General features: G+C 39.0%; 2 protein-coding genes across 2 annotated transcripts; one reads left to right on the top strand and one right to left on the bottom strand.

Moving 5' to 3' along the window:
* The first annotated feature begins 196 nt into the window (after positions 1–196).
* Positions 197–3,938, top strand: bbln (bublin coiled coil protein). The gene is made up of 2 exons (XM_052101005.1): positions 197–508; positions 2,732–3,938. Exons 1-2 carry the CDS (start codon positions 430–432, stop codon positions 2,953–2,955), a joined length of 303 nt encoding a protein of 100 aa, XP_051956965.1. The 5' UTR covers positions 197–429; the 3' UTR covers positions 2,956–3,938.
* A 1,258-nt stretch (positions 3,939–5,196) lies between these two features.
* Positions 5,197–25,058, bottom strand: LOC127625438 (uncharacterized). Its single transcript, XM_052100740.1, has 16 exons — positions 24,968–25,058; positions 22,344–22,570; positions 21,195–21,319; positions 17,221–17,387; positions 17,012–17,105; positions 16,805–16,898; positions 16,651–16,715; positions 14,289–14,365; positions 13,958–14,161; positions 13,736–13,866; positions 13,563–13,656; positions 12,746–12,859; positions 12,546–12,659; positions 12,374–12,452; positions 11,005–11,126; positions 5,197–7,928 (listed from the first exon to the last, which is right to left on the bottom strand). Exons 2-16 carry the CDS (start codon positions 22,511–22,513, stop codon positions 7,509–7,511), a joined length of 2,070 nt encoding a protein of 689 aa, XP_051956700.1. The 5' UTR covers positions 22,514–22,570; positions 24,968–25,058; the 3' UTR covers positions 5,197–7,508.
* Positions 25,059–25,963: the final 905 nt, after the last annotated feature.

The raw sequence follows: 25,963 nt of genomic DNA, 5'->3' as shown, positions 1-25,963 counted from the left end.
CCGCTCTTACAAAGGCTGCCCCAAAACCTTTTTAATAATTGTTGTAAATTATAATAATAATTATTATTATAGCCTAATAGTTTTAATAGTATTTATGAGAATAAACGTGAGTAAAAAAATAAATATGAAATATTACGATGAATTTTGATGAGGCACATTATTAAACTCCTGTCAGTCAGCTGATAGTCAGCTGACACTGAGCGGCTCTTCCGTCCTTTAATCTCATTTAACGTGCAGTCTCGTATATTCCGTCTTTTCTATTGTATATTGTATATTTATTTCTAAACAAATAGATTGTATGTGTGTATATAGACAGTATATATTGTATTGGAGTTGTGCGTTCAGCAGGACTTTCAAGGATTATTCTGTTTATAATTGTTAAATCTTACAATCTTAGTATAGTCTTTTATAATAATCTTTGTTTTGAAAATGTCTGGACCAAATGGTGATCCCCATATTTCAGCGGATGATGGAATAATCGATGATGAAGATGAATTCAGTGAAGAAGGTATTTTTTACATATACATTATATACATTAACATGATTAACCCTATAATAGAGTAACAAAAACAAGTAGTAAACTATAGCAAGTGTAACACATGAACAGTGTGATATGACTATTGTAATTTGCTTCTCTTTGATATATGAAAAACATCAGAGTATATTATATTATTTTCTAATTGTTTGAAAATTTGACACTATCTGGGCATTTTGCTGATCCATTTGAGATAGATGTATTGTAAGACCCAAAGTATGTAATAATGCTTGGCAAAAAACATGTACATTTAAGGGTTAAAGCATTATGAACTAATATGAACTAACATATCTTTTTAGTGATACCTCATGTATTTACTAATGTTAACATATAGAACCTTAATGTAAAGTGTTACCATCATATTATAGACAGTTTATGTATAAATGTATAGTTACAAAGTTATCTGGAAGAGTTTAGATATTCATCTGCCCACAGTTAGACAAACTGTCTATAAATGTAGATGATTTAGTACTATAGGTACTCTCTCTAGAAGTGGCCGTTAGATATTCATCTGTCCACAGTGAGACAAACTGTCTATAAATGTAGATGATTTAGTACTATAGGTACTCTCTCTAGAAGTGGCCGTTAGATATTCATCTGTCCATAGTGAGACAAACTGTCTATAAATGTAGATGATTTAGTACTATAGGTACTCTCTCTAGAAGTGGCCGTTAGATATTCATCTGTCCACAGTTAGACAAACTGTCTATAAATGGAGGTGATTTAGTTCTATAGGTACTCTCACTAGAAGTGGCCGTTAGATATTCATCTGTCCACAGTTAGACAAACTGTCTATAAATGTAGATGATTTAGTACTATAGGTACTCTCTCTAGAAGTGGCCGTTAGATATTCATCTGTCCACAGTTAGACAAACTGTCTATAAATGGAGGTGATTTAGTTCTATAGGTACTCTCACTAGAAGTGGCCGTTAGATATTCATCTGTCCACAGTTAGACAAACTGTCTATAAATGGAGATGATTTAGTACTATAGGTACTCTCTCTAGAAGTGGCCGTTAGATATTCATCTGTCCACAGTTAGACAAACTGTCTATAAATGGAGATGATTTAGTACTATAGGTACTCTCACTAGAAGTGGCCGTTAGATATTCATCTGTCCACAGTGAGACAAACTGTCTATAAATGGAGATGATTTAGTACTATAGGTACTCTCACTAGAAGTGGCCGTTAGATATTCATCTGTCCACAGTGAGACAAACTGTCTATAAATGGAGATGATTTAGTACTATAGGTACTCTCACTAGAAGTGGCCGTTAGATATTCATCTGTCCACAGTTAGACAAACTGTCTATAAATGGAGATGATTTAGTACTATAGGTACTCTCACTAGAAGTGGCCGTTAGATATTCATCTGTCCACAGTGAGACAAACTGTCTATAAATGGAGATGATTTAGTACTATAGGTACTCTCACTAGAAGTGGCCGTTAGATATTCATCTGTCCACAGTTAGACAAACTGTCTATAAATGGAGATGATTTAGTACTATAGGTACTCTCTCTAGAAGTGGCCGTTAGATATTCATCTGTCCACAGTGAGACAAACTGTCTATAAATGGAGATGATTTAGTACTATAGGTACTCTCACTAGAAGTGGCCGTTAGATATTCATCTGTCCACAGTGAGACAAACTGTCTATAAATGGAGATGATTTAGTACTATAGGTACTCTCACTAGAAGTGGCCGTTAGATATTCATCTGTCCACAGTTAGACAAACTGTCTATAAATGGAGATGATTTAGTACTATAGGTACTCTCTCTAGAAGTGGCCATACAGTCAAGATGACTCAAATGGAACACCGCAGAATGATCAATGAGGTAAAGAAGAAACCTAGAGTGACAGATAAAGACTAGAAGGAATCATTGGAACTGGTTAACATCTGTTCATGAGTCTACTATACAGAAAACATTAAACAGGTATGGTGTCCATGGCAGGACATCATGAAGGAAGCTGCTGCTTTCTAACAAAAACATTATTGTGCACCTGAAGTTTGCCCAAGATTACCTTGACACTCCACAACACTTCTTGTGACATTAATGAAGATGAGATCACATTTTATAGCAATTAATGCAGAAAACCAGCTGATTCCAAAGGGTTCACATACTTTGTCTTGCAACTGTATCACTCGAATGCACACCTGACTTTGTGAGTACTGAATGCTGATGTGTTTTATAACAGAATATGCAGCGATCAACTCCATGCTGGACCAGATCAACTCGTGTCTGGATAATATCGAGGAGAGGAACGACGCTCTGAACGGAAAACTGCACGAGCTGCTGGAGTCCAACAGAGAAGTGCGGCGAGAGTTCAGAGAGCAGCTGACGGATGGAGACACAGAAGAACATCCTCCTCCTCCTCCTGATGAAGATCAAACATCCACAGAAACACTGAATGAAGACTAGTGACGTCTACGCGTGTTAATGCGTTCACATGTAAATGACACCTGCGGTACCTTTTTCAGGTCTTAATAGGGTAGAAAAACACATTTTGTTGTTATGACCATTTTCCACATTTTTGTGGAAGACTGAGAATTACATAGTGACCCAAAAATAATGTCTTATATTTGGGCTTCTTCAAAGTTAATGAATGTAGTGTGTTTGTCCTTGCATTTATGTTGTTTGTGTGTAAACTGTGCGGTTTTAAATTATTGTTTATGGATGTAGGATTGTGTAAATAACGAAAAAGCCCTTGTAATCATCTAATATTTTAATAGAAATTAAAACAAGCCGAATGCAGAAAAATAAACAAAACCTCCGTCTGCTATAAAACACTTGTTTGTTCAGTTGTTGAATTAAAGTAGGATGCAAAACACAACTTCACTGTGGTAGTTTGAATGGACTGTTGTCATGTGGCTGTGGGTTCGACTCGCCGTTTTCATGAAGCTAAAAAGGGTCAAAGTTATCTGGAAGAGTTTAAACATTCATCTGTCCACAGTTAGACAAACTGTCTATAAATGGAGATGATTTAGTACTATAGGTACTCTCTCTAGAAGTGGCTGTTAGATATTCATCTGTCCACAGTTAGACAAACTGTCTATAAATGGAGATGATTTAGTACTATAGGTACTCTCACTAGAAGTGTCCGTTAGATATTCATCTGTCCACAGTTAGACAAACTGTCTATATATGGAGGTGATTTAGTACTATAGGTACTCTCACTAGAAGTGTCCGTTAGATATTCATCTGTCCACAGTTAGACAAACTGTCTATAAATGGAGGTGATTTAGTACTATAGGTACTCTCTCTAGAAGTGGCTGTTAGATATTCATCTGTCCACAGTTAGACAAACTGTCTACAAATGGAGATGATTTAGTACTATAGGTACTCTCACTAGAAGTGGACGTTAGATATTCATCTGTCCACAGTTAGACAAACTGTCTATATATGGAGGTGATTTAGTACTATAGGTACTCTCACTAGAAGTGGCCGTTAGATATTCATCTGTCCACAGTTAGACAAACTGTCTATAAATGGAGATGATTTAGTACTATAGGTACTCTCTCTAGAAGTGTCCGTTAGATATTCATCTGTGCACAGTTAGACAAACTGTCTATAAATGGAGATGATTTAGTACTATAGGTACTGTCTCTAGAAGTGGCCGTTAGATATTCATCTGTCCACAGTTAGACAAACTGTCTATAAATGGAGGTGATTTAGTACTATAGGTACTCTCACTAGAAGTGGCCATCCAGACAAGATGACTCAAAGGGTCAGATACAGAGAAAGACTTGAAGGAATCATTGGAACTAGTTAACATTTCTGTTCATTAATCATAAGGCCTAAATTAATTTAAAACCAATTTACACCACTTGGACAACGAAGTGTTCTCTCATTGGAGGAAATCAACACTTGACTACAGTATGAAAAATGCATGGTCTAATCTCAGTTTTGCATGAAGCAAATGAAGCATTTATCCAATGAGCTTTCAGATCTTTTGTATCAGCAGATTTCAGCTGATGATTTTTTCCAGTGTACAATGTTTTTGAGGTGATGTGACGGTAAAATACATTTAAAATCAAAAACAATATTCAAAACAACACTTTCACACAGCGAATGCCATTCAACAACGCTCTCACAGATGCCAGTATACACCTGCTCACATTTAGTGAAAGTAAAAGAGGTGACACTCACTAGATTAAAGCAACACAATTAAATAAAGATTAACATAACTGATGCCGAAGAGAGTGCCATGTCATATTTCACCCGAAAAAAAAAAATAATCAAATAATTTTGAATTAAAAAAAAAAACAATCCTATTTCGGATCATTAAAAATATGTGCATTATTTTCATGGTGATTTTTTCCTGTAATTTACATTATTGTAATGTATGGAAGCTCTGAACTGCAAGGTGGGAAAAATGTAAATAACGGTGAAAAGAAATGCTCACATTTTTTTTTTCTCCTCAATTTTGTTTTCTCTCTTAAATTTTTTTCTCTCTCTCTTCAAAATGTTTTTTTGTTTCTCTGCATGCGGTACCAACCTTGGCCACCAGGTGCCACTCTCAGTAAACATGTAATCTTATGCTTTTAATGCTTTTATCTTAAAACGACTTGTAAGAAAACATGTTTTTAAATATAATTGTATAATACAAATGAAATGTTTAAGGTGAAATAATTCATTTGTTTACATATTGTATTAGTAATTTCTTGTGTGAATGAATCAAGTTGCTAAACTACTAGTAATTCAAATCACAAAATGTCAAAATAGACCATCATTTTTTATATTTTTTAAAAGCCATATAAAACATATGTCACCTTGATTAAGGTTTGCAAACCCTTAATTAATAATAAATGTATTATTTAACTATATAGCAACAGAGAAAGCATTAAAAGCGTAAGATTACATGTTTTCTGATAGTGGCACCTGGTGGACAAGGCTGGTACTGCATGAAATTTGCTGTTGCGTAATTTCCAAGAAAATGTCAAAATGCAAATAGTCGTAACTGTCCCAAATACAGACTTACTGTCTTCATATAAAATACAATGTTTTTTGATTTTGTGGTGAAATACTGTCTGACCTGCACGTTCTTGACCTATTTAATGGGAATAACCAAAAATACGAGTCAAATGTACCAACACGAGCGTTTCGCTGAAATGAACCGTTCCTAAACGGTGATCACAGGCTGAAACGATTGAAGAACACCCTTTAATATGTCCAATCCTCAAAATACAAACCTGTCAGGAACATTCAGAATACATTAGATCCAAACCGAGGAGAAATCCTGATGATTGTTTATGCTCCTCTAATAATCTCCATTTGCTAGATGGGTTTGGAACAACATGTGGCTGAGTAAATGATGACAGAACTTTCATTTTCACATGAACTGTCACTTTAAATCAACAGTGTTTTTGAGGGTTTTTTACGCTGTAACAAGAGGACGGAGGTCTCTACACCCTAAAGAGAACACGACTGATATAATAACAACTCAAAGTTTCATCAAGTAGAAATATGAGACGCCACCTGAACACAGGAAGTCACACAGGAAGTTGGACTAACCCAACGCTCGAGACGCTGCTCACTGAGACAACGCCTACAAAACATGTTTAGTGCTGGTTTAATGACGCTTTTCAAACCAAAACAGCCGCTCCATCCAAACACTTTATAACAACTCAAAGAAGTCACAAAATAACATCGACAGAATAATTCAGTGCGCCATAAATATCAAAAGAGCAAAAACATACCTTCATTTTAAAACATTTGACAAAGCTGCTACATTCACTACAAACCTGTGGGTCAAAGGTCACTCGTGACGGGCGAATCTCACCAGTAACGTGTCCAGGTCATATTTCAGAGAAAACCGTTTTGCGTTCGGACAATTTAGCGCATGTTTCCTCAATTCTCATTAGTGTTCTGCACAAAACTCTTGAAATCCACTGATGACATCATCCTGTGGGAATACAGACGTCTTGACAAATACGTTTTCCCATTACAGTCTCGACAGTGAGATTTATTAACGTTACTGTGACGGGACGGAGGGCGGGGTCGTTATCCAGTTATCAGGCTAATCAAGCCTCCGAGAGAGATAAAGGCCGACAGCGGATGGTGGAGCGACGGAGAGAGAGAGAGAGCGTTTACGGGCAGCTGTCAGTCATGTGTGTGAGATTACAATTAAATATAATTTATATTGTCAAGCCGGTTCTCTGATACGCCGTAGCTTGGTCCTCGGCCACTCCTCCACCCTTTAATGGACGACAGCCGCGCCTCTCCGGGCGGATCAGAGGCAGACATCCAGCCCTTGGCGGACGGAACGCCCCGCCATGTTCTCGGGGAACAGAAGGGGTCTCCCCCCGCCCCTGGCAGTGGCCCATTCTCCCCTCGCGGTTGGCGGCCGTTCCTCCACTTCCAGGCGGCTTGGCTCCTCCGGCCCCTGGCAGATGGCCGCTGCTGCTCCGTTGGGGTGGACGTAGCGGCGAGAACTCCACTACGGTGCATCCCTCCTCCTCCCCAGATTTCGGCACCAGTGTAAAGTGATTAAAGGAAAGGAGGCGGCGAGAACCGGCTTGACGAAATAAATAATAGTTTAATTATAAACAAACACACACACACACACACACACGTCGGACAGCTGCCCGTAAACACGCTCGCTCCCTCACGCTCTCTCACGCTCTCTCTCTCACGCTCGCTCTCTCACGCTCGCTCTCTCACGCCCTCTCTCGCTCCACCGTCCGCTGTCGGCCTTTATCTCTCTCGGAGGCTTGATTAGCTTGATAACGGGATGGGTGTGTAGAATCACGACTCCGCCCTCCGCCCCGTCACAGGCTTTTTCTTATCGCTCTTATTTTGCCGTATAATATGACCTGGACACGTCAGGTCGGATCGAAGTCCCTGCGTACTTCATCCGCACTGAGGGGTTCTTCACACAAACAGGGTTAGAGGCTCAAAATCATGGCACAAACTGTTGTCTACTGAGGGGGTGTTTTCACTAGGGTCCTGTGCGCAGTCTCTCAGGATCATTTTCAGCATCGTCTCCCTCCTCGTCCTCGTCTCTTAGCCAGAGTCCGGTCACGACCCTTGATGCCCCGCCCCTCTGAGATAATGCCGCCCTCCTCCTCCTCCTCCTCCTCAGGCTGTGCTGTAATTGGTTCATCGTCTGCGTCCTCTCCAGATTGGCAGGGAGGAGTCGAGTGCGCCACACCCGTGAGATCTTCGTCCTGCTTCGGCTGCTGGTCTGGCGTCCGGTTGGTTTCCGGGTCGCTGCTGATCCGGAGGACAGGAAGTGAGCTAATGCAGCTGGACTGTGGCGTTTGGAGGGCTGGTTTTGGGTTGAGAGACTCTGGTGAGGGACACGGAGGTTCTCTGGTGCTGGTTTGATCTGGACTGGGATGGTCTGCTGAAGTTGATCCGGCGTCTTCATGTGTCTTTAAGGCTTTATAACTCTATACACCGATACATGAACAACATGATACACACATCAACTGCTGCAATTATTAAGGGTAACTATATTTGTTCAATATTTTAAAGCATGTTTATTAAAATAAACAAAATAAATAAACCCTGTTTACTTTCTTAATCCTCCTTTATCTGAGCCGTACAAGACTAATGGGGCTTCTCCACTGCACAAGCCGATACTAAACGGGACGTCAAAATCCTGCAGATCACTGATTGGTCAGAGAGAATCATCACTACCAGCGTCACTGGATTTGCGACCCTCTAGTTTTAAAGTTAGCAACAGCGATAGCAGCATCATTTGTTCACTCAAGTTTCGAATTGTAAAAAGAAATGGCCGTGCTCAATAAACGAGGTGCAGACGTTCCTCTCATTAGTAACGAGAACTGGATGAGGCGGCGCAACTATGACGATCAGCTTATAATCCCGCCCACATTGAGGCGGCACTAAACTGCAGTGGAAATGCAAGCTCAGAAAAGTAAAGCAAGCGCAGTTCATTCAGACTGTAACGTGCAGCGGAAAAGTGCCAAAAGTGGTCATAAAAAAAAGTGACACCTTTGGTATTCACAGTCAAAACAAACACAGACACACACACACACACACAAACGAACGCTCACACACACACAAACAGACACACACACACACACACACACACACACACACACACACAAACAGACACACACACACACACACACAAACGAACGCTCACACACACACAAACAGACACACACACACACGGATACACACACAACACACACACACACACAAACGAACACTCACACACGGACACACACAAACAGACACACACACACACGGATACACACACAAACACACACAAACACTCAAACACAATTAAATAAATAATCGTTATTAAATGTTTATGATTGAAATAAATGATCGTTATTAAATGTTTATGATTGAAATAAATGATCGTTATTAAATGTTTATGATTGAAATAAATGATCGTTATTAAATGTTTATGATTGAAATAAATGATCGTTATTAAATGTTTATGATTGAAATAAATGATCGTTATTAAATGTTTATGATTGTAATAAATGATCGTTATTAAATGTTTATGATTGAAATAAATGATCGTTATTAAATGTTTATGATTGTAATAAATGATCGTTATTAAATGTTTATGATTGAAATAAATGATCGTTATTAAATGTTTATGATTGAAATAAATGATCGTTATTAAATGTTTATGATTGTAATAAATGATCGATTATTAAATGTTTATGATTGAAATAAATGATCGTTATTAAATGTTTATGATTGAAATAAATGATCGATTATTAAATGTTTATGTTTGAAATAAATGATCGTTATTAAATGTTTATGATTGAAATAAATGATCGTTATTAAATGTTTATGATTGAAATAAATGATCGTTATTAAATGTTTATGTTTGAAATAAATGATCGATCATTAAATGTTTATGATTGAAATAAATGATCATTATTAAATGTTTATGTTTGAAATAAATGATCGTTATTAAATGTTTATGTTTGAAATAAATGATCGTTATTAAATGTTTATGTTTGAAATAAATGATCGTCATTAAATGTTTATGATTGAAATAAATGATCGTCATTAAATGTTTATGTTTGAAATAAATGATCGTCATTAAATGTTTATGTTTGAAATAAATGATCGTTATTAAATGTTTATGATTGAAATAAATGATCGTTATTAAATGTTTATGATTGAAATAAATGATCGTTATTAAATGTTTATGATTGAAATAAATGATCGATCATTAAATGTTTATGATTGAAATAAATGATCGTCATTAAATGTTTATGATTGAAATAAATGATCGTCATTAAATGTTTATGATTGAAATAAATGATCGTCATTAAATGTTTATGATTGAAATAAATGATCGTTATTAAATGTTTATGATTGAAATAAATGATCGTCATTAAATGTTTATGATTGAAATAAATGATCGTCATTAAATGTTTATGATTGTAATAAATGATCGATTATTAAATGTTTATGATTGAAATAAATGATCGTTATTAAATGTTTATGATTGAAATAAATGATCGTTATTAAATGTTTATGATTGAAATAAATGATCGTTATTAAATGTTTATGATTGAAATAAATGATCGTTATTAAATGTTTATGATTGAAATAAATGATCGTTATTAAATGTTTATGTTTGAAATAAATGATCGTTATTAAATGTTTATGATTGAAATAAATGATCGTTATTAAATGTTTATGATTGAAATAAATGATCGATTATTAAATGTTTATGATTTGAAATAAATGATCGGTATTAAATGTTTATGATTGTAATAAATGATCGTTATTAAATGTTTATGTTTGAAATAAATGATCGTTATTAAATGTTTATGATTGTAATAAATGATCGTTATTAAATGTTTATGATTGAAATAAATGATCGGTATTAAATGTTTATGATTGTAATAAATGATCGTTATTAAATGTTTATGATTGTAATAAATGATCGTTATTAAATGTTTATGTTTGAAATAAATGATCGTTATTAAATGTTTATGTTTGAAATAAATGATCGGTATTAAATATTTATGATCGTTATTAAATGTTTATTGTGTGTTTGTAACATCATGGTCAGGTTTGATCGCATCATAATGACATTAACTATAAAAACTGACACTTCAAATCAATTTAAAATGTTTAAACTTTGACTAATAATAGTTTGATAATGTGTAAATATATATAAATGCATATGTTGTGATAAATATAAATGAGTTTATAATAAGTCATCAGACTGCACAGTGTGTGTGTGTGTGTTGTGTGTGTGTGTACAGTCATCTACTGTTTGTTACTGACGTCACATGATCTTCAACTCATTATTGAGATTTTATTCATCAGACGGCAGAAATCTGCCTCACATTTATGCCACATTCTCACATTTTATTCATGTTTCATCTTATTTAAAAAATTCTTAAAAAAATTGCTTATTTGTATCTGCAAATTAATGGTAAAATTGAGATATTTACATGTAAATAAGATAAAAATAGCATAAAACCCCAAAATAAACAACTCCACGCTTCAACATACCTTCAGACTGTGGAAGTGTTTGAGTGTTTTGCAGTGAACGTGTCGAGCTGAAGACTCAAAGTGAAAGAAATGATTGCAGAGTCGACAGAGAAACCCAGCGACAGGAACCACAAAACTCGATCCTGGAAGACACAAAGCCACAATCAACGATTGTCATTAAAGAGGACGTCTAACCGAAGGCATGTACACACACAATACACATCGTTGGTACAACAACATAACAACATTTTAAAGCCAAACATTAGCACTGCGTTGAAATGGAAACAACCCCATGATGGGTCTTTAAATAATATCGAATGGTTTCACTCTATATGGCTTTATGCATTAGTTTACATTAAATAAAATAAAGAACACCAGTCAAGTCCTTTATGACTAATAATAATAATAATGTTAAAACATAAAAAATTGTTTATTCAGTTTTTATGGGTGAAAACTATAAGTCCTTGTGGTGGCGTAGTGATACTCAGTTGCCTCCGCGTCTGAGACCGTCAATCTGCGCATCTTATCACGTGACTTGTTGAGTACGTTACCATGGAGACGTAGCACATGTAGAGGCTTCACGCTATTCTCCGCGGCATCCACACACAACTCACCACACGCCCCACCGAGAGACCATGAGCATCCACATCTACCTAGCAACGAGCCATGAGGACTAGTGTGTGGAGCTTCGCTATTCCCGACGTCCATGCACAACTCCCTATGCATCCCAGCGAGAACAACCATATTATAGCGAACACGAGGATGTTACCCCATGTGACTCTACGCTACCTAGCAACCAGGCCAATTTGGTTGCCACGCAAACATAGCGCGTGTGGAGGCTTCACGCTATTCTCCACAACATCCACGCACAACTCCCTATGCGTCCCAGTGAGAACGACTGTATTATAGTGACCACAATGAGGTTACCCCATGTGACTCTACCCTCCCTAGCAACCGGGCCAATTTGGTTGCTAAGGAGACCTGGCTGGAGTCACTCAGCACGCCCTGGATTCAAATTAGCGACTCCAGGTGTGATAGTCAGCGTCAATACTCGCCGAGATACCAGAACCCCAATAATATTGATGTTTTATTAAAATAGCACCTTTCCAAAGCTCAAGGTCACACCACATTATCAAACATGAAACGAGACTGGAAAACAAAGTAGGAAAATCCCAAAATCAAAACAACATTTAAACAATACCAAGGTAAAGACATGACTAGCGCAAGGGCAGAGTAAGACCGAGTTTTACTGCCGCGGTCACAGTAAAAACGTGACATTTTAGTGCGGTTTATTTTGCGTTAAATTGCGGCAAATCTAGTTTTGGTGCAAAAAATCGTGACTTTTTTCATAAACAGTCGTTCAGAAAGGAAAGCTGTAATCGTTACCCACCGTATACGGTGTCCGGGTCAAACTCCTCGTCTTCAGTCAGATCTTCCATTGCGACCTCCATCTGTGCCGATAAACCCTCCTGAAAGAACCGCACGCGTGTCAACCGTTAGCATCGTAGAAATGTGTAAACACAGAGCTGTTATGAGCAACCGAAGAGACGAGCAGCTTTCACCTTCCCGTGTTCCTCTTCCTCCCTCTCATCATCGGTGAAATCCCCGTCCTCATCACCCAAAAACGACTCAGCGTTCAGCTCATCCATGCCGTCTTTTCCCGACTCCTTCCACAGCTGAAATATGACAAAAAGACCCGTTTAGTTAGTCTTTTAATCTGACACGTCTGTAAGTGTCGAGGTCATTAATATTTAATATTTACCCGCTCGACTCTTTGTTTATGCTCTGTCGACTGCATGTGCTCCACAAACTCTCGGGGCGTCCTGAAGTCGTGCTTACAGACAGTACAGCGGGTGCAGGACGAGCGACTACAGCGCTGTACGAACACAGGAGAGAACGTACACGAATGATATGGCACGGAAAAGACACACACTCGTGCAAACAAACACTCACACACAACCTCGCATACACACACACACACTCACTCTCAATGTTACATATGACCACCAGGAGATGGCGCCAAATACATGACAGAGACTCAATGATGCCTCAAATGACACAGAATGAAACTCAATGTACATATTATTGCAGTCAGTAAACACATATGTCATCAAATATCCATGTGTCATACGTTGTTGGAAAGATATCAAAGAGTAAAATACAACCAGACTATTTGTTGTACACACAGACACAAATATAGCGAGTAACAGCTAAATATGTGTCTTTGACAATTATGCTAGTGTTGCTTATATGCCGCATTTTCACTTATAATGTCAGAAAATATAAACGGAACATAAAATCTCACACATCATTATTTAGAGTCTGTGATTATCTTTCAATCGAGTCCACACACAAGATAATCAGATGTATAGATCATTAGATAATCCACATGAAGCACAATGTTACATATGACCACCAGGAGATGGCGCCAAATACACGACACAGACTCAATGATGACTCAAATGACACAGAATGAAACTCATTCTGTGAAATCTCATGACTAAAATCATGTCTGCATCCTCGTTGTGTTCCACATGAGAAGTCATACAGGTTTAGAACGACATGAGTGTGCCTTTCACCTTGTGCTCATTTGTTCTGCGATGGTCCATGACGTTGGTGGTGAAGTGAGTTTGGCAGGTGGAGCACCACCTCTGCAGGCCTGGTCTCTTCTCTCTGGAGGATCATGGGACAGCGTTGTTACTCAACAGCACTCAATAGCGCAGTACTGTAGACCTGCATGTGTCTGACTCACCCGTCTTTACGAGCTCCTTGCAGAGACTCTTGGACTCGTGGCAGCAGCGTGACGAGACACGCGTTGCTCATGTGCTGGATCTCCATCATCTTCTGCTGGTGCGTCAGTCCGTTCATATGGCTCTGGAAACTCTGCGCACACATCGAGGGTTAACAAAAAGCTTGGTGCACACGGCAACCAATTCTCATCTGTTTGTCTGAACAAGCACCGACAGGAACATACCTGCTGGTTATGGCACGTGATGTTGCAAATGTAGCAGAAGAACCTGCTGGCGGTCTCTCCTCCTCCATCTTTGACCTCCTCCTGACCTCTGGCCGTGAGAGAAGTCTCCTTGATGTCAGTGACTGCATCAGAGTCTGTGATGTCATCGGTGATGTCACTGTTCTCATGCTCTTGAGCGATGTTGTCTTCTGTACATTTAACCTGCTAATGTAAAGACCAAGAGAAAGAGGCAATTAAAATGGGAGAAGAAATGTCCAGGTCAGAAAGCGAAGGGAATTTAGAGCACCATTATTTGTGACTTATGTAACGCAACGGTGACGACGGTACCAACCTGGGCCGCTCGACTCGGTTCATCTGCCTCAGCGGCATCTGGGCCGTCCATGCTGCCTGCTTCCTGCAGTGGACACTCTGTAACACATCAGACATCCTCCAATTTCAACTGTGAAGTACATTAAAGGAATATTCCTGTTTTTTCAACTTAAGCTCGACTACCAAAACAAACAAGTAACACGTTTTTATTTCATAAACTTACAAAGGAAGTGAAATGGGTGTAATATTTTCACCCCTTATTTAACTTTAAGTAAAAATAGGTCATGATTTATATTGTGCTTATTGGATGGTTATTTTCTCTTAGTACCGTATTCAATGGTTTAACCCTTTAATGCCACCTGTATCAAATGTTATATGCTATTTTCTAAAGCCTGTGCATCATTAACATAATAATCAAACTTTAGCCGAAAATCCTATTTTCTGCAATGTACTCAATGTCTGCTGCCACCTGGTGGACATTTCAGGGCATTTCTAGATGTAAAAATATTTTTTTTTAAATAGTGACACACTGACGCGCACACACACACTCATGCTCACACATACACACACACTCACGCACACACCTCACGCACACAAAACCTCACGCACACACACTCTACAAAACCTCTCGCACACAAAACCTCTCGCACACAAAACCTCTCGCACACAAAACCTCTCGCACACACTCTCTCGCGCACACACACTCTCGCACGCACTCTCTCGCACGCACTCTCACGCACGCACACTCACGCACGCACACTCATGCACACTCGCACACAAGCACGCACGCGCACACACACACACACAAAACCTCGCATGCACACAATCAGGCACGCACACAAACACGCACGCACACAAACACGCACGCACACAAACACGCACGCACACACACACACACACCCACTATTGTTAAAATGTAACCATGGGAACCCTGTGTTATTAATTGAATTTTGAGTGTCTCTTCTTCGCAGGTCATGTTTAAGGAATGTTCCGGGTTCAATACAAAATTAAGCACAATTGAGAGCCTTTGTGGCATAATGATTATTACCACAAAACATATTTGGTCTCATTCTTGTTTGTTTTTTAACTCTTTAAACACAGATGGGCCTGTGAGAAAAACTATAACTGTCAAAATATTAATAACTACAGTCTTAAATTATCACACATCATTATTTAGAGTCTGTGATTATCTTTCAATCGAGTCCACACACAAGATAATCAGATGTATAGATCATTAGATAATCCACATGAAGCACAATGTTACATATGACCACCAGGAGATGGCGCCAAATACACGACACAGACTCAATGATGACTCAAATGACACAGAATGAAACTCATTCTGTGAAATCTCATGACTAAAATCATGTCTGCATGCTATGCAAACCTTTAGTCATTGTTGTGTTTGCATGTGTAATTAGTTCTTATGTACAATTATTATCTTTTATTTGTTTGGAGATGTTTTTGGACACTATGATCACATTATATTTGTAATGTTGTAACTTTTGATTGCTTTGTCGTATCAACACAAAATTATCCTCAGGTAGAGAAGACATGATTGAGAACAAAATAAACACTACGATATTTACACCAAGAGATATATCATGTAAAATATGTCAAAAATAAGAAAAAAGTACATTTTTGGCTCAGTTTTCTGTGCGATTTTTCATCAGTTTCTTAGGCTGAGAGTCTCAGAATGTTTCATAATCTATATCATTAAAATAATTCATATGTTTTCTTTACAATGATACCAAACAGTCGACCACGCTCGTACTGTTTTTTAGCTATAAGCCTTTTATTTTGGGTATGCCACTGAAACAGGAAATCAAAAAACTTCAGAGGTTAAAGGGTTAAACCGTAAAAGTCTGTGTTCCAGTGAGTCACTTACAATGCAAGTCAATGGGGTTTAATCTGTAAACGTTAAAATACTGTTTCAAAAGTATAGACACAAGACATAAACAATATGAGTGTTAACATGATTTTACTGTCATTAAATCACTAATTAACCACATCTGTGTACAGTTATATCCATTAATGTATCATGGTTATGATAAGCGCTTTAACACAGTTAATCCCTGATTTTATCACACTAAAATCATGCTAACACATATATAATGTTCTGTAAAATCCTATATATTGTTTATGTCTTGTGTTTATACCTTCAAACAGTTCATATTTTAGTGTTTATGGATTGGCCACATTCACTTCCATTGTAAGTGCCTCACTGTAACATTCTTTTTATTCGTTTTTAATAAGCTTTTTTTGTTTGTGGTGATCAAACATTGTGCCACAAATGATATTAAACTTGTATTTAATTTCATGCATTTCATGTCACATGTTAATATCAGTCACTACAGAGACTCAACGGGTCAAATCTACTATACCTGCAGGATCTGGATGTTTATATTCACTGATTTGAGTCGATTCGGCCTCCACAAGCTCCTCTGACCTGCAGAGAGACATTATAAATCAATAACTAAAATCATCAGTCCTGTCATGACATAAGCAGCACTCAGGTGTGACGTCACACAGTCGTACCCGTCAGTCTTCTGTTTTTTGGCTGCCGGTTCATCGAGCGGTTCTGAAGATGATTGACAACTGGGATCAGCAACACCTGCAGCTTCATCTGCAGCTAAAATGAAATAAAACAGAGCATGTTTCATCTCCCATTATTAGATCGAGCGCACGTCACAAGACTCACGGTTTCTGGTTTCAAGGCTTTAGTGTTGCTTCATTAGTACCAACCTCTGCTGCTGCCCGCTTCTGATTGACTGTCGTTGTTCACAGCAGACTTATGCTCGCTTTCCCTTTTCCTGTCTGGCTGACGTGACTGATAGTCCTGCGCATATTGAGTTAGCAAGACAGATTAACAAACATGAAGGCATATAGGATAGGAGTGTGTTCAGATCAGTAGTAAGGCTCTTGTTCTCTAAGAAGGGTGAAGAGTGACATACATTGCTGAAGTAGCGTGCGTGTGGGGTGAAATGTCGAGAGAATCCCATGTGTGGCGTTTTGATGGCCACTCCCATTGGGACTGGCCCGAGGAGAGATGCTCTGGATCCAGGAGCGAAGAACTGAGGGAACTGCTGCCCACCCATAGCAAACCCTCGCATGCTGCCCGCTGCAGAGAGAAGATACTGAACATCACCACTTCACTCAACACATCACCATAATTCTCCATGTTCATCTGCTGTAGAACTGGTTCTTTTTGTTGTTTTCGCACCTGAGGAACTATAGTTTTAGTAAGTAAAAGTAACGGTAATGATTATATAATTTCGGATTGTGGAGCAGAGGGGGCGGGGCTGGGTCGGAATATCGCGCGCCCGGTCCCCAATCGGCCTGATGAGGCGCGCGAGGGATAAAGGCGGCCGGTGACGATCGTTCGAGAGAGAGAGAATTACGGGCATGTCCGTCATCATGTGTGTGTTTGTTTATGCTTTTGGTTTAAGTTTTATTAAATTATGATTTATGTTGACAAGCCGGTTCTCGCCTCCTCGTTTATTGAATAAAGGGGTGCGCATGGGCAAGAAGGTCCTGGGATCGAGTCCCGGCTCAACTATATTTATATTTATATTTATATTTATATTTTATATTTTATGCATTTGGCAGACGCTTTTATCCAAAGCGACTTACAGTGCACTTATTACAGGGACAATCCCCCCGGAGCAACCTGGAGTTAAGTGCCTTACTCAAGGACACAATGGTGGTGACTGTGGGGATCAAACCAGCAACCTTCTGATTACCAGTGTATTATACAGAGCACTTATTACAGGGACAATCCCCCCGGAGCAACCTGGAGTTAAGTGTCTTACTCAAGGACACAATGGTGGTGACTGTGGGGATCGAACCAGCAACCTTCTGATTACCAGTTATGTGCTTAGACCACTACACCACCACCACACCAACTAGGTCCTTTCTGTGTGGAGTAGGGTTGTGCCGATGGACGATATCATCGTCCATCGTGATGGCTGACCAACATCACAATGTAGAGCCACCATCGTGATGCCACGCCCCCTTTTGCGAGTCTTGCTAGTGTGACTCACTAATCCTAGTCTCTTCTATAGTTAACCTAAAAACTTTGCAGGGATTGCTCTGTAAATTAAATTGAGAATATAACTAATGCATATATGTTATTTTAAATACTGTAGTATATGCCAGAGACGTGACGTGTTAGTCTGTGAAAATACCGTGTCAGGCAGGCTACACAAATATTGATCTTGACATTGTTAGCTTCTTGTCTTTTTTTTTACATGTCTTACACTGTACATTTAGATTAAAATATTTTATGTTGTAGGCTACAAGAAAATAGCCTTTATTAATTAATTATTAGTAGTTGTAGTGTCTCAGGAAATCTTGCTCATTGTCACATAGCTCTTGTATACACTGAAGCGGTAGTTTAAGATAAACCCAGACCAGCGAACGTCAAATAACTTTTGTCTGGTTAATACTTTTAAAGAAACATTTTCTTGGCCATAAATCCATAATGTCAAATCAAATGAAAGAAACAAGGTGAATATGAATAACACACATTTATTAAAACATAGAAGAACAAGAAAACGGGAACAACACTCAGACCGAAACTCGGCATTAACATTTCACTTATAATTAGCAGCACAATTAACTTCAGCACAGGCTACAAAATAAATTATGTTATTGAAATATTGTAAAGTGGTCATATGAACTACACAAATGAACGTTTAAAAAATAATATGCAAAATCAAATAGCTCCGCAACGGATGGCGAAAAATGCGTAAAGAAGTCTAATATCTTCACCATAGACCATGTTTAAATTTCGATGTTTCTGGCCCGAAATACCAACATATTCACTTTATCTGGTTTTAATAAGCTGCGGATTGGAGTAACTACACTACCCGCTGTGCTGAAGACCCGCTCTGATGGAGTACTGGTAGCACATATGCACAGATATTTCCGTGCTAATCTTGCCATGAACGGAAACATTTTGTCGTTCGTTTTCCACCAAGTCAGCGGGTCCTCTTCCCCATCAATGGCCATTTCCTGCAGGTACATGGTCATTTCTGCCTCGACCTTTTGCTCATCAGTGAGTAAAATAATGAAATTATAGTTTTTAAGTGGAAATTAGTATTTATGTAAAGAGATATATATTAAAATAAAAAGTGCACAACTCTTCTTAAGTGAAAGCTAAAAAAAAATTGCTTTACGTGTCGTGCAACCTACTGATAAAGCGCCGACGAGTCATTAGTTGGGTTAGTAAAATAACGAAATTATAAATTTTCATATAATTTTTGAAAATTATATGAAAAATTATAATTTCGTTATTTTACACTAGAAGCTAGGAAAGAGTTTATTGAATAAAGAATATTTTATTAATTTTGTATTTATACTGTGATAGATTTCAGTTCATATTTATAGAGCAAGAAGAGGAAAGCTCTCATGGTCAAACTCTCAAATATTTGGTGTCTCTGAAAAGCCCAGAGAGTCCTCCGATAATACCCCAAAATGTACCCCTGTACAAAAATGTCCATAACAACATCCTGCACGAAACTGAATTACTGCACCGGAGGAGGAAAATGACCTTTAAAGACTAATGCATCAAATATGATGATATAATGTCAAAAAACAACAATTCTTTCATACGTCAAGCTTGACAGGGTTAACAAAAACCTATTGGCCAATACCAATATTTTGCCACTTACCTTATTTTGTCATCAGATCACTGTTTTGCTCAGGAATTATGCTTCCTTGTTAGAGCACCTGCCTCCCACGCCGGAGACGTTGGTTCAAGTCCCGTACGGGGCGGGTCAAACAAGAGCGTCACATTGGTTCGAGTACTGTACAGAGCGGGTAAAACAGGAGCGTCACATATGCATATGTTGGAAAATACATTTTCCAAAGGAACATGCCGGAAATGTTGGTTCAAGTCCCATACGGAGCGGGTCAAACAGGAGCGTCACATTGGTGCCGTGACCCGGATGGAAGTGAGGTTTAGGGGGTGAGTGTAACGGGAACCAGCTGGTAGATAGCGGTGCAGTGTGTAAACCTCACTCTCCTGACCTCAAGTGGTGCACTAGCGACTGACGCTAGAGGCTGTAGCCTTTAGCTTCCTTGTTAGAGCACCTGCCTCCCACGCCGGAGACGTTCGTTCAAGTCCCGCACGGAGCGGGTCAAACAGGAGCGTCACATTGGTGCCGTGACCCGGATGGAAGTGAGGTTTAGGGGGTGAGTGTAACGGGAGCCAGCTGGTAGATAGAGGTGCAGTGTGTAAACCTCACTCTCCTGACCTCAAAAGGTGCACTAGCGACTGACGCTAGAGGCTGTAGCCTTTAGCCTCCTTGTTAGATCACCTGCCTCCCATGCGAAATGCTGGTTCGAATACCGTACAGAGTGGGTAGAACAGGAGCGTCACATATGCATATGTTGGAAAATACATTTTCCAAAGGAACAAAAATGCCCTTTTAAGTTCTATTGTGGTGTAATGGATAATGCCGTCCAGACCGCTAGAGGGCGCCGCTTGCTTACACAAAGCTGACTGAAGCCCTGATTAAAGCCTATTTTAAAACACAGCCTTTCAATGTAATCGCGCAATACAACATTGCGATTTCAATCTTAACTCAATGTCTCAGAAGTCAAAGGTTGCGGTTTTCATGTCTAGGTAAGTGCCACTTTCACAACTGTCACGTCTGTGGCGAGCAGTTCCTCATTATGCACTTTCTTTAGGACCATTAAGATTTTTGGCACGGTGACATTATTTTCATGACAATTAAGCATGACTCTCCATTTCATTACTGTAAGAAAGGCTTCATTTACTTTATAAAAATATACATATATTTTTCTTATTTTCTATTGATTTTGGGATGGACATCTTTTCGTGAGGTTCACTCAAACTAACAGATCATTATACGTTTAAAAACACCAAACACTTCTTCACATGATCTTAAATAGCCCTTACCCTGCATTTGTTGCATGAGTAGCGCCCCCTGCAGCATGGGATTGGGTGCAATGATGGCTTGAGTGGCTGAGCAGAGGTTTACCATGCGGGCTGGAGGGGGCGCAGGGGCGGGCACAGCTATAGACCTGAAACACAGGAAATAAACAGATGTATAAGCTCTGTGTATTATTGCATTGGCGAATAAGGCTAATCTTGAGTAGCCAGACCTTTGGATGTGTAAACAACCTAAAGAATGTGCAAAACAAACTATATAATAGCCATAATTACAATATCAATGGAAAGTATCAACAATTATGATTTGTGTCACAATCGTGCAAACCTAAAATCCAGTGACTATTTAAAACTCAATAGCACTTGATTTATTTACCCAGTACTCGATTCACGTGTGTATATTACAGTTATAATGTCACTTTTGCTTACATATGAAATACATTCTCTCTCAGCTAATGCTGTTATATATACAGAGGACCTTCTAACTACTGCAGGTACATAACAAAAATATACATATCACTGTTTATCTTTCTAAAAATGTACAAATCTATGTCATTTAATTTTTATTTTATCTCCTTATTTGGAACGCCCAATTCCCACTACTTAGTAGGTCCTCGTGGTGGCACGGTTACTCGCCTCAATCCGGGTGGTGGAGGACAAGTCTCAGTTGCGTCCGCTTCTGAGACCGTCAATCCGCGCATCTGATCATGTGACTCGTTGTGCATGACACCGCGGAGACTCACAGCATGTGGAGACTCATGCTACTCTCCACGATCCACACACAACTCACCACACACCCCATTGAGAGAACCACTAATCACCACCACGAGGAGGTTACCCCATGTGACTCTACCCTCCCTAGCAACCGGGACAATTTGGTTGCTAAGGAGACCTGACTGGAGTCACTCAGCACGCCCTGGATTCAAACTGTCTTATTTAAAGGCTCCGGCAACGACACCTCATTGATTATAGTCAGTTTCCACAAATATCTTATTTGTTTACAAAAAGACAAGAGCTGTCCCAACCTATGCCAACACCCCTGAATGGATCTGTAAATGCAGTGTGCGTTTCACATGGGTATACATGATGACATCACTGTCCTGCCAGCGCAGTGTGTAGTTGAAAATGGCAAGTATCGCCATTCTCAAAACATCTCACCGTGCAGTCTGATGGTGATGTGTGATGTGATGAGCAGGTGGAGGTTGTGGTGGTGGTGGTGGTGGAGGAGGTGGTGGAGGTGTCTGCTGCTGAAAGAGCTGCTGCAGCTGTCGCAGGTGCTGATGAAACTGCTGCTGCTGCTGCTGCTGGTGCTGATGTGGGTTGAACATCCTGATATCTGACAGCTGATATCGACTCAGTGATTCACCTCAATACAGCCCGAGATCCTGGACAGAAAGACACTTGTGTTACTTTATATTTGCATCTTTGACATTAAGGGTAACAAGGTTTTTTCCAAGCATCTGTTATGAATATTAGGTAATTTATATATGAGGGCTGCACGATTGGGTAAAAAATAAAAATAATAATCACAAATTTACATACAGAAGTCTTAAAAATACAGCAGTTTCATTGTAAGGGTCATAATTTGCCACTTTTGTTTTGTTTGTAAAAACCGATATATCAGTCAACCTCTAGAAAAAATACTACAAAAGTGTAAAATATAAATGCAAGTCAAACATTATCCATTAAAGGGTAACTAAACACCTGCTCAGAGTCTGACTCCACCCACTAGAAATATTTGAAAATGCAGGAAAAGTGGGCAGACCCCGGCGGGGATAGAGGGAACGAACCGAGTGCGGGGTTGAGCGGGGGGCACCTGAGACTCGTAGTGACGGATTAATTGACAGCTGCTGTCAGACTCTATGTTATTATTATTCCTCACACAGTCGCAAGACGACATGTACGTGAATCTGGCGTGGTGAGCTGGAACCTGCTTACGTCAGCTGTCACCGCTTACGCCACGGCAGTACCGCAACAGCCAATAGGAAAATTCAACTGCAGTAGCCACCGTTCAACCTGAAGAGGGCAGCACTCAGACTTTTTTACACCATATATTGTAGAATTAAAACACTTTATACACAAATGTCAAAAAAATTACTTGAATCAATGACCAGTACTAATAAAGCCCCATGCTTACAGATCATTAACTAAAAAAAGTTGGTTTAGGGTTTAGTTACCCTTTAAAAGCTGCATGGCATTCTGAGTTTAATTGAGGTTAAATGTAAAGGTAGACCGATATATCGGTTTTTACCGATTAATCGATGCCGATAGTTGCTTTTTGGAACTATCGGTTATTGGCAAAAATCTGTCTATAGTTGCTGATAGATTTTTATCATATAGTCATTTCAAAATAAGAGTCCCCCGTGTGTTTCGGGCTTGTTTAGACTGAAAAGTCCCGCGATATGTCCAAATTTTCATTTTATCTAGTTATTATTGGTATTTTTGTTAGGGTAAAAAAAAACACCATCTGGGATTTTATTCATTTTGGACTCTTTGTTTGCCATAATAAAGAATAATAAAAAGATTACTCAAAAGGACAAAAATATCCATGTTAAAAAACTGCCATAATAATATTATATATTAACAAATTATTTTAACCAACATCAGTACTGATCATAACTACCAAATATTCAATCATTTTCAGGATTTTAACACTTTAAATGCCAGTTTGTTTACATAATGCCACTGCTGGTTTTACACACACACACACACACACACACACACACACACACAGTTTTATCTGCATCATGTATTCAATTGTCCTGCAGGTCTCTATAATACAGTAAACAGAGAATACACACACACACACACACACACACACACACACACACACACACACACACACACACCTTGTTGTCCTGCAGGTCTCTATAATACAGTAAACAGAGAATAGGGGAAAAGCTTGTATTTGCTCCACAGGCTAAACATGAGGGAAAATGGCACCATCTGGTGGAAAATATTAAAATTTTAAATATTGAAGCCAGGGCTCCAGAATGAAAGTATAATATCATAGAATTCACGATTTTATGCTTTAATGGCACTGGGATCAAATATTACAGTTTTAATGAGTTTCAATGGGGACATTTTTGTCCTGAAGGTCCCGAGTGTGACTATTGTGTGTACACGATTATATACAGGAACTGAGATTGAAATATCAAATTTCCCCCAAAATACACACCTTTGCCAACATTTATGCTGTTGGCTTTAACACAGAATAAATGATAGAAATAACTAAAATGAAAAAGACAAAAATGTCCCGAAGGTCACACAAGGGTTAACATAGTTTGAGATCAATCAGTTATCGGCCTTTCCCATCATACCATCGGTATCAGCAAAGTCCACTATCGGTCGAACTCGAGCATCAAAACAAACATGCTCAGTGAAAATCAGATTAACTGTGAGAATCATTCACTAGATAACAGCTCGAAACTACAATAACCTTCATATTTACAGTTAAGTAGGCGAATGAGCTTGCAACATCTTAACGTTTTAATACTATATAATTGGTGGTGTTCCAAACCATTACTGCCTACATAGACTACAGCATTTATTTGCATCCTATACGTGTCAATGTGGCGAATAGAGACCGTGTTAAGCATCAAATGCTTCTGCAAGCGCCTTCAATGTCTATAAATGCTGTCAATGTGGTCACACTCTATCTGTGTGCTAACTGCTAACTGTCAACATACACGACAACATATGCGACCTCTCACACGTTTCTCTCATTATACTGACATTTTACACTCCGTTGTGGATTTCTGTGTGTAATGAACTCTACTCACGATCTCTGCATTCAGGAGAATGAGTTTATCAGGGGTGAAATGAGCTACAGTCACATTAGCGTGTGTGCTAACCGGTGTTCGGCGAATCGGGTCTGGAAGGAAACGCCCCCCGGTGACGTCATCACGCCGTACAGCGACACTTGCAGCACTGGAGGAACAACTGCACCATCACACTGCGTCCTAAATCGCGTACTGTCAAAGGATGTACTGTATTTGATCAAGAATGCCGTTCTCTTTTTTAGGTATTTTATTATCATTGTTGTTTTTATTGAGAAAAAAACATACAAACAGAAACATGTACATGTTAGGGGACAGCAAGGGCGTACAAACGCGCATGCGCAAGATTAATATGCCACAGTTGGGCTGTAGTCGACTCATCCACGTGAGGCATACTTTCAAAACTGTGCGCATACAACTGTGCGCGAGACGGAACGGATATTGCAGTATTAATATATTACAGTATATATTAATATATAAGTAGGATATAAATAGTATATTAATATATACATATTATTTACTTTTAATATGTTGAGTATTTTTAAAGATTTAGGTATTGCAAAATAATTGCCAAATTTTCAAAATTAGCTGCAAAAATAAAGGGCATCTTGTGGAGCACTTGCTTCAACAATAATGACAATTGTGCATATGCACGATTTAAATGTATCCAAGTGTTTGACTACATTCACCAAAATCCATTCAGATCCATTTAATGATTCAGTGACCATTTCTGCTGATGCCACCAGTTGATGTCTTGTGTGAAATGAGGTCACTGAATCAACGATCAAATAGTGACTCCAGTCAGGTCTCCTAAGCAACCAAATTGGCCCGGTTGCTAGGGAGGGTAGAGTCACATGGGGTAACCAAATTGGCCGGTTGCTAGGGAGGGTAGAGTCACATGGGATAACCAAATTGTCCCGGTTACTAGGGAGGGTGGAGTCACATGGGGTAACCAAATTGTCCCGGTTGCTAGGGAGGGTAGAGTCACATGGGGTAACC

The sequence above is a fragment of the Xyrauchen texanus genome, chromosome 3 (genome assembly GCF_025860055.1).
Source record: "Xyrauchen texanus isolate HMW12.3.18 chromosome 3, RBS_HiC_50CHRs, whole genome shotgun sequence".
Taxonomy (NCBI): Eukaryota; Metazoa; Chordata; class Actinopteri; order Cypriniformes; family Catostomidae; genus Xyrauchen; species Xyrauchen texanus.
Note: the sequence above shows the minus strand (reverse complement) of the source record. Positions and strands in the feature narration are given on the sequence as shown.